This window comes from Lonchura striata, chromosome 1 (assembly GCF_046129695.1).
Source record: "Lonchura striata isolate bLonStr1 chromosome 1, bLonStr1.mat, whole genome shotgun sequence".
Classification (NCBI taxonomy): Eukaryota; Metazoa; Chordata; class Aves; order Passeriformes; family Estrildidae; genus Lonchura; species Lonchura striata.
This window is the reverse complement of record NC_134603.1, coordinates 70,629,381-70,646,936: the sequence shown is the minus strand read 5'-3', so window position 1 is coordinate 70,646,936 and position 17,556 is coordinate 70,629,381. Positions and strand designations below refer to the sequence as shown.

Below are 17,556 nucleotides of genomic sequence, written 5' to 3'. Positions count from 1 at the left end.
TGCTGCATCTGATGCTCAGTCCATGCACACCAAACACCCCATGGGCACTAGTCTCATCCCACAGAAACAGCTCCTGAGAGACACAGACACAATGGTGGTGGGATCTATCCAGATTTCAGTCCTCTCCCAGTCTCCCTAAGACTGCAGCCATCCTGAACAAATCTGGCCTGACAATCTCACTTTTGATAAAACAGGTAAAAAAAAGGCCAAACACTATCCCAGAGAGTCCTCATGTAATATTTGCAGCAAAATAGCAAAAGTACTGAAAACTGAAACCTGGCATTTTACTAAGTAAATCCTATTTTATTTATAAATTCATAAGATAGATGGTTGCTCAGCATGGTAAATAAAAGGGAATACAAACTCTGCAAAAGCACAAGAGGCAAAGTTTTGTTCTACATTTCTACATCGTGTGAAATCACTACTATGTGATTAAAACCTCCAGCTAAATAACACATCACAGATGCTGTGCAAATTCTATGGATGCAGAAAGATTTTCCTTTTGTAGCTTCAGTGGCCACATGTCCCTGAAATGTTCTAAAATGCCATTCCAGGAATGTTCACACGGCTTGAGAGAAGTAGTACTCACTGAAATACAGTGAAAACTAAACAAGGAGAGATGAGGAGAAAAGAAATTTAGGGGTTCTAAAGGACAGATTCTCTTGCTAGCCTCTCTGGAGAAACATGTCCTGTCTGCCCACATCATCAATGAGCATGGAATTCTTGGGCTAATCTAGAGGAAATCATAGTATAGAAAAAAGCATGACTGACACATTATAATGTGCATTTATACTGCATTCTTCTGCATTTGGGGCTTTGTCATCAGTCAAGATTTCTTTCCAGTCTTCATCTGACCAAAGAAACATGACTTTTCTCAATTTTCTTTTTTTGCACACCAAGCCAGCATTTTAATGGAATTTAATATACAAATTAATGTCATTCACACCACATACTTTCCTTCTGTTGTCAATACCCTGGGTCATGCAGTAGACCTGGCAGTTTATCTATATCAGACCTAACAAAGACCCAAAATTGTAACTGATATTCTTAAATAAGTTTCTAACTGGTGATAAAATTCAGGTTAGTGAAAATAAAAGGCACCCATACCTACCTAACGAAGACCATAGTCTCCTCTATGTGAAAGCCATTTAAGGCATCAATTTATACTTGTTTGTACAGGTGTGTAAGCAATATGTGCACATTGTTAGGAATCGGCATTAGATAACATATGCAGTCATAATGGATAATCAGAGTGTGTGGCAAGGGAAAAAAAGACAATCAAATATCTACCTCATTTAATAGCAATAAAATACTTTTTTAAATTTAGTTCTTTTTGGAAAGTAGAACTTTTTAGACATATGTATGTTAAATATGTTTTATTTAGATGTTCACCTTTTTTACATGACAGGCTTTTGAATCCATTTCCTTCATAACTAACTGTACATTATTTGAAAAAAATATTGGATGATTAAGGCTAACAATAGCATAATAAAGAAAATACATACAGTAGTTACTATCACATTTACTTATGATCAGTTAAATCTAAAATTATAAAAAATATTTTAAAAATTGCAGAATCTGGAAGATAAAGCTGTAATACTTTGCATGCTTATATTATCAAAAAAAAGAAAAAATGAAAAAAAGAAAAAAAAAAAAACTTGCCGCAGAGATTTTTTTTCTTTCCTTTTTTTGGGGGGTGGCAGGGAGGCAGAACTGCAAGTGTGGTCAAGAGGAATATAACTGAATTCAAACTGAGCTGTCAAATACCAGAACTTGCCACACTATCATTGTCATAATGATGCCTAAAAATTGTTATCTATGAAAACTCATCCATATTAAATGAGACAACAAATATTTTTATGAAGACTACAGCTGGTTGTAAGGCAAAAAAAAACACAGAGAGGTAACAAATAATAGATTTAGTAAAGGCTGTCCTCATTAGTAAGTGGGAGAGGAAACAGCCCCTTTCAAGGTTCTCTCCCATATTTGCCCTAAATCAGGTCAGCATCCTAACAAGGGAAATGGAAATGATTTCACAGCCAGCATACTACAAACTGCAGTGATATGGGGAAAAATCCTGTTAGCTGCTTCCTAGACTAAAAGAGAAGTGATCCTCTGACAATCTGAATACTCAGGTTCATTTATTTAGCACCACAGTTGTGCCTAACACTTAATAAAATCCACAGAAACAGGGAGCACCTGCAACAACTAAACTGATATCTTCTTATGCAGCTTGTAGGAAATCTTTTCACCATCTATTTTATGATTTCTTTGTTCAACAGTTGACTAGCTAAAGTTTTACAACACTAGAAACCTGCAAAATGAATCACATTTGAGACAAAGGCAAAAAACTGACCAAAGGTCAGGCTCTATGGTGATATGCCCTTTCAGCACCCAATTAAAAAAAATAAAAACATACAATGTTATGTGCAATGGCCATGTAAAGGTAATAGCTTTTCTACACCATGCAGGTATGCAAGGTCTATCAGCTTAAACCAACAGACTAATGCAGTGTCATGCCAAAACCTTTCCTCCTGGAAGTCAGACAAACTGTTAGATTTCTGAGTAAAATTCCAATAAATGACATTTGCATGTCTTCCTAAATTAAACCTGCAAGCAAGAAGTACTGGAGAGCTGCTTCAGTGGTTCTCTGGTAGCTCCATCATACAAGTAATTGTTAACTATACGTGTACTATGAAATTATTAAATAATTATTTCCTGAAGTCAAATCAATTATTAAGCACATAAGAAGTCATATGAAAAGCTTAAATTATTCACTTCCATTTATCACTTGGTCTTTCAACTTCAGCAACATCAGAATAATATGATGATATTTTAAATGAGCATTGCTTCTTTTAAGTACTTTCTGAAACATTAATATTCTTATTGATAAATGTTATTTCCCATCAGAGAGAAAAATCTTGCCACATTCAGTTCATGCATATTTATCTGAGTCTTACATTTCTATTGTACAGCAATATGTACATTTGCCTTGGCAAAGTTCATTCACATGACTTGCACTGCAATTATCACACTACATGTAAACTATGCAATAATTTTGATCAAAACTACAATCAGCTCAGCCTTTGTACTTAATTGTCCCCTCCAAGATGAAAAACACATTTCAAGAAATGGAGTCAAGGAAAAAAGAATTTTATAAGGTTCATTTGGTAAGTTCCAGGACACATCCAGTCCCTTCCACTTTATATTACATCAAACCTCTCTCAGAAATGTTATAATGAATGCCTAAAGAGATCAGAAATAGACCAAAATTATTATCCCCTGATGTTTTAAATTCTGAGACTACTTCTCCAGAACACTGGAAGGATCAAAGATATTTAAATAGTGAAAAGCCATGAACTTTTAAAATCCATAAAATGCATTTCTTTAGCTTTTAGATGAACTTCATGCACAGGTCAAAGGAATTTGACATCTCAGTAGTTTCCAGATGTTCTGTGGTCCAAAGAAATAAAGAACTAAAAGGATGCTCCTGAACCACTGAAGTCCATTCTCTTTGAATGAAGACACTGACTGATTCTCAGCTAAAGACAGCATCCCACTGTGAAACCAATTCATTATTTTAATCTTTATTATCCTGAGTATATTAACCTCCACAAACCAAGTGCCTCAATGGGTATGGGATAAATTCTTATTTTCAGTTTAATTTTCATTACCAGCTGGATTATTTTTATTTTTGCTTGGGTGTAGGCGTATGCATCACTAATTCTTTGTCTTCCATAGCTTCTCCTCAAATCTCCTCAATTCTGCAGCCATGGACTATCTGTAGATGGCAGTCACACAACTCTCAGCATTCTTCTCTGCAGATCTATACACAAGCCAAGCTCTTCTCACCTCCTCTCACAAAACTCTCCTTTCTCCTGGTGATCTTTTGCATAAAGGTGACTAGAAGTTTACATAGTCATTTAGGCAAGGATTTTTCTTTAGCTGGATACTCTGCCATCATAAACGAGTCTTTTCTGGACCCATGTCCAAATGACCCAGTGCTAATGCTTCCTCTCTTCATTCTGCTTGTCCTTTCTTCTCTTTCTACTGACAAACTCAGCTTACAGCTGTAACTTCTGCTGTTAGTCCCCAAATGCAGGCATCTTATATTTCCTATTATTAAATTTCATCTAGCTGTTATACTGCAGTCCTCAAGGTCAAGCTTTTCTTCCCCATAACATTGTGATCTTTTCCTGTAATAGGAATCCTTGAACTGGGTCATCAACAAATTTCATTATAGCAGTGACATTTAGTCACCCCTTCACAAGTAAAAAGCACTAATAAAGGGAAACATTCTCCACAGAGCTCTCTGAGAAATCCAGCCAGAAATCTTCCTCCTGCCTGACACCCTCTAAAGTCACAATACCTGCCAGCTCCTCTCACCTACATGTACCGTTACCTTAATAATGGTCATCTCCTTTAGCAGGGCTTCTAGTCTCCTGTTTGGTACTTTTTTTTTCTTTCAAATATACATTCCCTATTTAAAATAGCTGTCAGTTCTTTCTTCACTAACTGCTCTCATAATGCACTACCACAACATAGCAAAGTTTAACAATGGCATGTTGGGTTATGCCAACCGGTATTTCAGGGGTTGGCACACTACTGTATTATATTAATCTACTGTATTACTGATTTTAATAATTGGCAGGTGTGTCTAATAATTAATCTTTTTTTGTATCTTCTATATAGATATAACTATACCAGCCTTGATAAAACCACTTAAATACCTTGCTATTAAGCCTGTGGCTTTATATATCATTAAAAAAGTATTAAGATAAAAATAATTTGTTTTCTTTCCAAGCTTATAACTAAAAACATGGCATATTGTGGTGGATTGAGGGGTTCTTGTTTTTCTATCACACCTATTCCTAAAGCTGAGTACAATCTGCTTGGCTGATTGCTTTTATACAACCCTTCAGGTTTTCTTCATGTCCTTTTTCAGGTGAATATTCATCTACAAGGTACAAGAACCATGCTCCTACAAGATTTGGCTTCTTGCTCAGGATACTCATTCCTAAGAATCTGATTAATCTTGAACTTTAAAAAAAGTAAGTCTCGCCCACTCCAGATCCTGAACAAGTGGTATAGCATCAATGCATCCTCACTTTCCTGTGCTGCAGGGACTTCACTGACACCTGCCTTGCTTTCCTCAAATATCTAACAATATATTTTGTTTTCTACTGCTTAATCATAAATCATGTTATTGATAGTTTAGGGCAGGGCTGACTTTAGATAAGGCAAGGTGTGGAAATCAGTAATGTAATTCACAAAAAGACAAGTCTTCCTTTTCTGCTGACCCATTGTTTCACCAAACAGCCCAATACAGGAGCTGATTACCACAACCACAGAAACTTTCTGCAGGCCCTCACCCTTCAGCACACAACAGATATCCCCAGGTGCTAAGACAGTATTAAAAAAAAATTATAAATACTTGGGCATAAAATTTTGCCCACACTTCTTAAGCCAGGACTGCTCCAAGGCCAAAGCAAACCATTCCATATCAAAGATTAAAAGAAAACAAAGTACTTTAAATTCAGCTCAAAAAGTAGAATTTGGGCTAAAATAATAAAATATATATTCTAAGCACATCACTCTGGATATTTTTTTAAAACCATAAGTGTCAAATTCCGCTTGAAGTAATTTCTGTGCTGTAACTGAACACAGAGAAGGAAGAACACATCTGGTGTCTGCACTGTGCAAACATATTTATAATTAAATAGAATTGAATACCAAAATCCTGCAATGATAGAATTCATTAGACTAGTATAATGCTGCATAATCATTCTTTTTTTTATATCATCCACTGCATGCTTTAAGAGTTCTTTTTACTCACTGATATCAATGTGCTATGTCATATTTACCTACATCCCATATAAAAGGCTGAGGAAGTATTAGACATGTCAGAGGGTGACACAGAAAGGCAACTGTTGTACAATAGCTACACTGTCAGCGAAACAAGAAGAAACTAATTTAAATTCATTCCCCAGAAGGAAACTCTACAGACAGTACTGGATTTACATTTTGAAGGGAAAGGTGCTTCATACTATAGTAAGAAAGAGTTCTAACATAACAAAATCAATCTATTACTCCTTTCTACCAGCACTCCTTGCTCAGCCTGCCTGCCTTGCATCACTGGCCCTCCACCAACACACCATTCACAGATTTTGTCACGGACTCTGCTGAGCAAGCATTGCCCTTGGGTCTTCCCTTACTGAAAACATCTTCACATATTACTGCTCACACCTTAGACTTGGAAGAAAGTTTCCAGCAGGCAGTGGCTCTCTCTGAGCTTCAGCATGACTACCTTTGCTCTACTTCTTTCCTACCAAGCCAGGTGTCTCATGATTCCTAGCAGGCAGCCCAGTTTCCCTCCTGGCTCATGCAAACTGTAGCACATGAAGGTCAGGATCCAAGTTCCCCAAGCCACCAAGGAAAACCAGGGGCTCCAATACCACAGAAACTTTGGCTGACACCAATAAAGGAGGGTTGCCACACTTCTTTAAAAAATTGTCAGGTACCAAAGACTTTTGCCATCACTGTTTCAATTTTTTTCATGTTAAGTGACCCACTGTTTCCCTAAGACATGCTCCATCTCCCTCTGAGTGTACTCACTGTTCCTCATTGTTGACACAGAGGAGTAAGGGAGTCTGGGCTAAGTAAAGAGGTAAGTTAGCTACTAATGCTGATGATGCAAATATGCTGGCTGCTCTCACAGATGGGTTAGGGATGATGCCCAGGCAGTCCAGTGACAATAACAGTCTTTGGATCAGGCTCAGCAGGCAATTACAGAGCCAGCATGGAGCTGGCAGATTGGCACAAGGGACAAAGTAACTGCCACAGCCACACTGTCCCTCCCCTTCAAACAGCAGCCAGATACCCACCTGGTAAGAGTTTTCTCCAAAGCTGTACCTGAAACCAAAGAAGAGTCAAGGAAATGGAGACTGATAGGACAGTGAGCTATCAGTGTGCAGGAACAGCAAAAAGATAGCTGAAAACAATTACTATTTGCACATATTTCACATCAGCCTACATGTTTCTAATTAAAAAAAAGAAAACAAAATAATGGTCCTGATCAATGACTTCGTTTCCAGCCCTCTACTAATTGTGGGTTTTTTTAGCTATGTCCCTGCAGGCTAAGGAAGAACTGCTCTGCATTAAATATATATTGAGTTCCTAACCAAAATAATCTCTCTCAAATGGTATTTTTATTGTAAACAAAATTTGTGAAAGTTCACACCTCAGGTTCCTTAAGACAACAGAAAAAACTACATTGAGCAGCTGCAAACAGCCAAAAGGCACAAGAAAATCATTAAGCCAAAATTTAAAAGATGCAGGGGTGTCAATCAAAGGGCTGTCCACTAATGCCACAATAACATGCCCTTTCCAGTAACTGTGGTATGAAGAAAATCTGTCTTTCAATAGTTACTGGTACAAGTAAGAAATGCCATATTCTTAACAAGCCTAAGATTCAGGGGACATGAATGTTACGACATTTTTAAATTCTGCTGAACCAGGACAGAAGTTAGGCTGTCATTTGAAGTAAACTAAATTAAAGTAAATATATATAAACATGAAGTAAATTAAAATAAAGCACTTGTTTAGTAAGTAACTGTGCATGAACTGACTCTTTAATTTTCGTCATTTTCTAATTAGTTAATGTTGACAGAAATATATTTGAAACCTAAGTAATTTAAATTTTACATCTTGTCCCCTTTCTTTCATAAAAAGCATAAAGGAATCACAAAACCACTTCAATATGCCAAGTAAAACTGTTTAAAATTCATAAAATGTAAAATTTCAACAAAGAACCTGTTGATGATCAATGAGGAAGGATTCTTCCAATTTGGTTTCACATTTAAGAGATAGCACCATTTATGGACCTACATATTCTCAATGCAGAGCAAAAAAACCACTTTCATCACAGGAATACAAGGCAGTATTTTACTGCTCACAGATTTTTTCAAATGTTTGAAAACATCAAATTTTCAGTTAGTCTTTTCATAAGGCGTCAAATTCCCAGAAAGATTCCTGTATTTCCACAGTTTAGTTTTAACTGACACTAGAGAAGTGTCAGTTGCAAACACAACTCCAGGACTGAGACATCAATATCCCTCTTATATCTCTTTAAGTCCATGTGCTTTTGAAAATCTTTATCTTAGCTTTCAAATACCAAAACTAAAATTAGTATAATTTACAATTAATAAATAATATGACTAACTAAGTATTTCCATCTAAGATTGAAATTCTGATATGTTCTAGCATGACATGACACAAATGCCAATTAAAAAAAAATTTAAAAAGTAAGACCTTGTGAATTACCTAGATGAGCTATCGCAAAGACAGAAGCACTCCTAGGGTGAAATCCTTATCTAAAGAAAAGTATTTCATGTTCTGATGTTTTTTATTACATGCAAGTGTGACCTGGTTTTGTAGTTTAAACTATTGAAAATATATAAAACCTAAAAAAAACCCAAACCAGGTAGGAGGTTTCTTAGAAAATTAATTCCAGAACCTTACAAGAAAATGAAAATATAAAGTCACCCACAAAGGAAAGGGCTCCAAAAGTATTACCAACATGCACCAATAATTTTAAAAATTTGTATTTAAGAGCTTAAAAGAACTACCTAAAGTTCATTATTTGCCCAAGTCTTTGCAAGATCTGAATAAAAAGCCTGAGAATTTATTCCGAGTCTGTCTTAAGGACCTAGAGTGCATTCTGGAGCGAGTAATACAATTTAAAGGTTAAACTCATAGAATCAGCATGAAATCTTCAGAAGACATATTTATATGTTTAAAAGACTTTTTCCATCCTTTGAGGAGTTATAAAAATATTATATGAGCCATATTCCCATGTAGAACGGTTTGGAGAAAAGAAAATAATGTGACAGAACTCAAAACAATCGATCAGCTACAGCACTGGATATTACACATCATTTACTGATGTTTCAAAAGTGCTGCTATTAGGTTGCAATTATATTTTGCTTTTTCTTCATTACCAAATTTAAAAAATGTCAAGGGTATTTCACTTCTTCTCTACTCATCCATTTTTTCTAGACAAGTAAGGAGCTTCCCAGTCCTTTTTCTCATACATTGCTAGAGAATGCCTTGTAGGCCACAGAAAGACTACACTGAGACCTCAAACATTTTAAACTGAAAAAAATAGCAATAAGCAGTGTTGAACAAAACTAGCATTTCTGCCATGTTAACTGGACACTAGAATCAAATGTTCACTCTACAAAGAAGCTGGTGATTGAAATCACATATTCATGATTAAAGGAGCTTAAGAATATAACAGCAAAATCTTTTTAATATTTCCTAATGTATTTTAAGTATGCACATATCTGGTATTTATAAAACAGATAGAGGGCGTCTCAGCATGCAACCACTTAGTCACAAAAACATTTTGTGAGAAGTCCCACAAAAATGAATGTGCATGCTTTTCTATAGAATGGTTCTTGGAAATGTAACCAATGGAAGTAAATTAGTAATAATGACAGTCTTACCTGGTCCCAGGGACAGATGATTCCTCCAAAACACATAAAGAGATATCCCATGGCAACAAGACATACCCAGACCACCAGAGAAAATATACGAAGCAGCTTCTTAAATACAGGTTCTATGCAGACAAGGATAAATATAGCAAAAAAAATTGCTAGGGCTGTTGGAACAGTTATTAAAAATGCCACGTGGTCTTCAACTTCCTGAAAACAGAGGAAAATGAAAAGGAAGTTAAAAACAAATGTACTTAAAGGTCAGACATCAATAATATATTCTAAACTTACTTTATGTGGAGATGGCAGAAAGACATGACTGGATATCTAAAGTGAGTTAAAGTCAAAATAGGATTTCTTTCATGGCAAGAAACTGTTACATAGAGCATCAGCCTTGTAACTACTAACCACAATAGCACAACACTTCTTTTACTACTCTGAGTTGCAGCAGGCTGTGAGAAGTGTGTGCAGCACGAGGGGGCTGAGCTGGGAAGCTGGGTCCAAGCTCAGTCTGCAGTGGGTCCACAGCCCACAGCCAGCATCCAACAACTCCACCTGCACACACAGGACAGAGAGGGGCAAAATGCAGAATGGAAGCTTGCAAGAGCATGAATCTACAGGAGAAAGAAACTTCCCCTGAAGCATGGCATGCCCCTGCAGAACCTCTTCTCTGCTCTGCAGACTGAAAAGACCAATCCCATCAGGAGAGGTGCTGGAGCTGAGCCAGGCAGCCCCATCTGCCCCAACAGCCAATGCCACCACAAGAACATGATGGTGACAGCAGCAAGGACCCTCCTGAGACAGGTACAGAGGTCTGCCTCTGACACGCTCCTGAGAGCTGTGCTGCTTCATAGCAGGGATGTCTCATAGCAGGGGGGGCTCATAGCAGGGATAAGAGACTCCCAAGCCTCACAGAGGCCACTACTGCCCACTGCTGCAGTTTCACAAGGGCACCAGTGGCACAGCCAGGAACAGTCTGAGCAATACCAAGATGGATTGCAGAGGGTGATGGTAAGGCACTCTAGAATGCAAGTAGTTTTTTCACCAATCTTTACAAAAGTTCCCAGGGCAACAGAACTTCAATCCATTCCACTTCTACAAGTTTGATGCCAATACCAGAAAGAGATGCTCTGAGTCGGAAAGGGTTTTGCAAGTCAGCGGGAAAAGAAATTCCAGCCATTCTAGCCAGTGTGTTGGCTTTGGAGGCATGGGCAGTAAACAAGAGATGTGGTGGGATGGCTCCTATGATGGGAGTGTTGGAATGGAAGGATACTGACTCTTCAGGAAGGAGAGGAGAGGGGACACAAGGAAGGGGTGTTTCCCTCCATGTCAATAATGCATGGAGCATCCCCTGCTGGGCGATGGATGAGGAGCTGAGGTTGGGTTATAGGTTGGGTTAAAGGGACAGCAGAGATAGGCAACAGGGGGAGCCTGCTACAGGTCCTCCAACCAGGAAGACTTGAGAAGATGAGGCCCTCTATAGACAGACAGAAACAGCCTCATGTTCACAAGTCCTGCTCCTCATGAGGAACTTCAGCCACCCAAATGCCTGTTGAAGGGGCAACAAAGCAGGGCACGAGCAATCCAGGCGGTTCCTGATGATAATTCCTTTCTCCAAGTGATACAGGACAGGTTGGGTGGGGCTTCGAGCAGCCTTTTTTAGTAGAAGGTGTGCCTGCCCATGGCAGGAGGGTTGGCACTAGGTGACCTTTAAGGTCCCTTCTAACCAAAAGCACTCTATGATTTAATATAATTTGAAGCAAGTTGAGAAAACTGTAAATCACCCTGAACAATGCAGCTGTCAAAATGCCTCACAAGTCAACTAAATCCATAGCTCTATAAAAGCCTTTTTGACAGTGATAGTTGAAAGGTACTACATGTTTTGATTGTGCTTAAAGTATTTATCTGAAAGTACAGACTCTAGATTACATATATAAATTTTCTCCTAGCAACTGCTTACTTTGAAATGTACAAGTAATACCCAGAGCAAGAACTACAATATAATGTGAAGTAAGATTCAGAATATTCAATATTTAAATTTATATACGGAGCTTACTTGGAAGATACTATATGAACATCTTTAAATGATCTAATGATGGGTGCCTTAAAAAAAACAAATATTTGATTTTCTATTGCTGTACATGCTCAAAAGTACACCTGGTTGAAATACAACAGCACTATCTCAAAGTACAGTCACAGGATCTTTAGTCATTTCCCAGCTGTTATGAATTCTAACAGCCTCATTTGCAGCAACAAGGATTCCCCAAAAGCAGGCTCCAAATGCTACTCTTGCAACAGTAACCACAGACTTCATGAAGAAATGCCTCAGATACATTTTTCATGGTGAAATCTTCAAGAGAATCTGAAAGTACTTATTTAATGATTTTAAGACATCTATGCACAAAGTAACATTTCTTTTTCCCTTATTTGAAGTTGCTTTCTTAGTGCCCTATTAAATCTTGTTTATTGATGGGATTTCAACTTCAATACATAACACTTTCCTTAAAAGTATCTTAATATGACTTTTTTCCTTTCTTATGTATAAAATATTTGCTTCGATTAAATAAAAACTAAAACTTTACAAATAAATTTGTAAATTTACAAACATTTACAAAAAAAAAAAACCATCAGCGGGTGGGTTGGTTTTCTTTTTTTTGTTTTGCTTGGGTTTTTTACCTTGATCTAGTAAATTTTACAGCTTGATATGGAGAGACACTTGCTGTAAAAATCTGGCCCCTTTCACTGTTCCCATTTCTTCATTTTCTTTGCAGCCCTGCCTGTGTGTGCACCACAAACTGTGGCACTCAGATGCTCTCAGCTCCAGCTCAGGAGCACCCACCACCCTGGCAGGCTGAAACCAAGGAGAATGCCACAATATACCCTGCCCTGCCTGGCAAAAGTCAGCTCATCTTTCAATTCTTCTTATTTTTAATTCCCTTTTAAATTTATCAAGTCATACATTTAAGCAATTTTTATTGCAACACTAACAATCATGGTGTAAGCAAAAGAAGTGTCAGGAAATTTTAAGCGGTGATGCTAACCCTGAAATGTAAACACGAAGCATCCAAATATCAAATGCACTAAGGCTTTCAAGCTCTTGGGTAGTCACACTGAAAACAAAATTATGGCCTTAAATTTAGGCATAGGGCTAAGTGTCTGCGAGAGTACAGAGCTGCACAGTAAGAGTAAAAATATAAAACCCACCTACTAGTAGGAAAAGCTACTGATTTATATACCCAAATGTTGCGATTTTTGACCAATCCCACCTCATGAACTTATTTCAGTTAATTGATTTAGTAAGTGGCTCAAGCAATGTCAGCTCAGTCAACACCAAAATCCAGGTGGGATTGCCAAACTCTTGTTGCAAGAGACAGGTGTCACAGGCAACAGGACAACATCAACTTCCTTGCACCATCTGTCATACAGCCCAAGTCACAGCACCAAAGCAAACAACAAACTCCTGGAGTAAGCCAAGACTGTGGAAAAACACATATTTAAATGATGGAAAATTGGCATTTCAGTGATAAGGATCATGCTACAAACATACTAGCAAGAAAATCCAGATGCATTTCAACTGCATGCTTCTCCACATCAGCAAAAAAGTAATACAACTACTTTGTGGGAGGATTTGGCTTCATAACAGATCAACAATATTTAGATGTCTGTTTAGAGCACACGTATACTCATGTGGCTACATATATTTATATGCATTCTATAATTAGATCTATCCATCAAAACATTTGTTCCAAATTAACAGCTAATCAATTGCCTTTTTTTATGCATACACTGATCTCAACACTTAGTTGAACTATTTTGATCACTAAATCTAAAATTTACTTCTGCTTTCTTTCCTTCTGTAGTTGCCTACTACATAAATTTACATTTTGATTTAAATGTATGCAAAGAAAAGAAAATAGACCTCACAGTATCAGCTCCTGAGCACAGGTGACCTCCCTGAGCTGACACAGGAAAACATCCTTCTGCTGTCACAAGCTGCTTGCAACACACCATACCCTGTAGAAATTCTGAAGTAAAATTGAAATTTAAAGACAGAACAGTGTACATGTTAGGCAATTTATAAAATATATGAGAAAATAAACTTTATAATTTGTATCCTTTACAGAAAGCCTCAATATGTACAGGGGGGGCTTCACAATCTTGCCTTTAAAATACATGCTAATGTCAGCTCAAGAAAAGCAGGCCCTGTAAAGCAGAGGTTTATTTTGGAAACTACTTTGAACAATATTTTCCTATTACTTCAGAGGAACTAAATCTTTATAGAATTGAAACTTTAAGAGCAGGACATTTAGATCATGAAGCTTCACAATCATTATTTGCAATTATCAGTGTGTTTAGCAAGTGTGGCAAAATTCTAAAGGTTAGCTGTTCTGTTACTTTAACCACTTCCAAAAGAGGTGGGGGAAGAAGGAAAAAAAACCAAACTGAAACACTTTTTTTTTTTTTCTCCTAGTTTAAGAAATTAAAATACACCAGCAGTAATGGAATTAAAATATCAGCATGACACTTTTGAACATAATGGCTAAGCCTGCAATAGATGGATCTTACCTGACAGTTCTGTCTCCCTGAGTGTTTTCTGTCTTGCTGTCTTTTAATTACTGAAGAAATTAAAAAGTCTACTGTTAGAAATTTTTCAACCCCCACAAATTCTTCCAAAGTGTGATAATCTTGTTATCACCAGTAAAATGTGAAGTCACTTTCAATCATCCTTCCAAAACCCACAACTTTCTCTCAGTCTACATCTTGTACTTTCCCAGATAATGTCATGCCCTCAGTTTAATTTTAAACAGCAAAGCTTCTATAGAGCACTTCACTGTTATATATAAAAACATAGTCAGATTAAATAATCCATAAAATTAAACAAATAAGTATCAAATGCCAGTTTTAGCATAAAATCTTTTCACACAGTCCCTCATTCTTCTGAATACTTTTTCTTTAGTCTTTTTGTTTAATGGAATTCAACAGTAGTGTATATACAGAGGACTCCTGCTGGGTTCTGAAATATCACACACTTTGAATTAACTCAAACCATTTACTACATTAAACTCCTACTAAAATCCCTTTTTGCTGAGATCAATGAAACACGGTCTAAATGTAAATATAAAACCAAGTGATTAATGTTCTTCAAATATTGATTTACTTTTCTATTTCATACATCTATTCAATTTTCAGTATCTTCAATTTCATGCAGCTATTTTCAAAAATGTTGAGTGTTAGAAGAAAGGTTACAGGGCTCAAGGATTACTAGTTTGCTGACCTCTCAGTCAAATATCTTCCTTTAACAGGACTGACTGAAAGAATCTGTTGAATTGTCTCTGCAGCAAGAACTGCAAAAAAAAAACCCAAACTGTAAAACCTTTTCCATGACTAGAAACAATGATTTTCAGAAGACATAATGTCCCTTCTCTTTGTAAAACTGGACAGAATTTAAATTCTTTAATATCACAAAAAATATTTCTCTACAAAATCTGCAAAATTCTTCTGGCTACTTGTGACCCCTCTCCTGTAGTTTTGTATTTTAGTGAATTTGCTCATGGCTGACTGCACTGTGTGCCATCTGCTAGACAGCTGGAAAAATGTCCATTTTATTAAGAGGTGCCGTGCCCTGCTCCTGGCCAAGTAGCTGACTGGCTAGGATGAATCTAGGATTTCATCATTTAGGACAACAACAGAAAAGTTTCTGCCAGCAGTCCAAGGTTTCTTTTCCATTAATTCCATTAGTATTAGTCCATCTCCACTTTAGAAACAGTGCAGTATCTTGAAGGCCAGATGCTATTTCCAATACCACCCCATGTTTTCTGGATCCACAATTCAGAAAAACTCTGCCTTTTGTGCCCATCATGATTTATCTTTTGTAACATAAAACTTTGCTTGTTATTCTTGCTTAGCTGCCTGGTTAGAAACTTTCTTATGTCTTTTTTTAATCTTCTGTTGAGTTTTGTGCAGCGTATTCAAGGACATTAGCAGAAAATTTACTAACCTATATCTTTTAATCAAATTGTCTTGAAGTTTGTGTCAATTAAGCTTTTCATTTTCACTAAGGCCCTATGCAACTGCATGCCTAAATTTTTTTTCTCTTTGATTGAACATTCCCCGTCTGGCTTAGCAGATCAATGATAACAGCATCAGGCCCAAATCCAGTTGCTTCATGATGTCTGTTGTCTTGGGAAATTCAGTTCTGTCTATTAATGGGTCTGATGTGCAGTCTACACTTGCTGTTAGTGCACAGAGACCTTGACACTAGATGAATGTCAGTCCAGCCATTTGCACACCACATGGATCATGTGGCATTACAGCTGCCCAGCTGCTGTGTGATGTATGTATGCCACCATGAGAAGCAGTTGTGCATCCATGGTCCCATTCTACACCATTCTGTACATGGGAACATAATTGGAGCAGCAAGATTTCACCCAAACCCTTCAGATGACATTCTGGCCACCCGAAGCCTTTCCCCAGATTTAAAAGCCATGAACCATGTGTGCTGTAAATGTGTTGCCTAGATGAGAAGTGTGCAGTTTTGCAACAGTGCAGCATTTCTGCTGCAATCCAACAGGAACTGCTCTCTGGCATTACAGGCAATGTCCTTGTGAGCACACGGTGACAATACAGTGGCCAACCCTGCACATCTTGTGAACACCCATCTGACCACACACATGCCTCACTACCAAGCCAAGCAGTTTTGGTCAGTGGGTTTTTTTTGTTGTTTTTTTTTTTTAGTAAGTCCATCACATATAGATATTATTTATCTTCTCAATTAGTCAGTAGAAAATGATGGTATCCAGATTTTTCCAAGTTTGCCTGATAGCTCTTAGTGAACCTTGCCTGTTTCAGTGTTGTAGCAATGATTATCAGGAACACAGAGTCATACCAGAGATCAGAGGCTTCTCTGTTTAATGCAAAAAACATCAGACCACACAGAAGCTTTGGAAAGGCTCTTTGGAGGCGCTATGGATGTTGTGCAAATAACAGTAACATAAGAAGTTGGAAGAAAACTTCTGGAGATAAAATATTTGCTGCTAGTGAAGAAAGCAGAGAACAGTTGTAGCATTCTCAGAAATTATTCTCAAAAAAAAAACCAAAACACCAAACAAGGAAAAAAAACAACAACAAAAAAATCAACTGGCTGGCAAGTAAAAGTTCAATAAACAGCTAAGAAAATGTGTTCAAAAGAGAAATCAAAGAAACCAAGATATTTGGGAAATAGGGATTTTGTCTCTAGAAGGCAACTGAGCTAAACAAAGATAAGAATGAGTTTTCTACTGCTTTCAACATTATAGGGAAACATTCAAATTGAATGTTATAGATTGATAGTTACAGAAACAGAGTACATAGTTTAAAAGAAGCAGTAATGTCAAGGAGACCAGTGAGACTCAACTAAATGAAAGGTCAGAAATTGATTAAACTCAAGCTAAGAAGGTTTCAGCAAAAGAAAGGCAGAACAGACTCTCTTTTTAAAATATGGCAGGGAAATATGACACCATATGAAAGGATACACTCTTCTCTACAAGCCTAGGAAGCTAGATGGAAGAATAAAATTGCCTGTTGTTGAAGCATTATTTACACAATAGTCTTACTGAAAACTTGTGTAAAAAATCATCATCAGAATAATGAAAAAGTAGAAAAAGACTGAAAGGCATAGTATTCACCAGAGACTTAAGAAAGGCCTGTGTTAACAGTCTAAGAGAATTAACAAATAGTATAAAGTGGCTATGAGCCAAAAAAAGAAGAGACTGAACAGCAAAGCCTCATAAAAATAAATTACTTAGAGGACGGGTTATCATGCAGATATAAGGAAGGCTGTCAAAGAAGAAAACACAGCAGATCAAGGGATCCTTTAGTGACTCCCAGATGGACTTGCTGAGCATCACAACAGAAGATGGAAGCTGAGACCACAGTTTGTATCTCATGCACTGCTGAAAAACAAAACAAACAAGTACACAGACAAACAACCCAGCCAAACAAAGAAAAAGAATCTTGAGATCAGTCTGATCTCAAGAATTGAAGCGTCAGTGTGAGGCGTTACAGACAAAAGCAGAAACATGAA

The 17,556-nt window shown here is 37.2% G+C and overlaps 1 protein-coding gene across 1 annotated transcript in view; it reads right to left on the bottom strand.

Moving 5' to 3' along the window:
• ADCY2 (adenylate cyclase 2) overlaps positions 1-17,556 on the bottom strand; it is a 203,459-nt gene that overhangs the window by 173,675 nt on the left and 12,228 nt on the right. Inside the window, exon 2 of the mRNA XM_021546893.3 lies at positions 9,507-9,704. Within this exon, the coding sequence (XP_021402568.2) occupies positions 9,507-9,704 (198 nt within the window). The remainder of the gene's footprint in view (positions 1-9,506; positions 9,705-17,556) is intronic.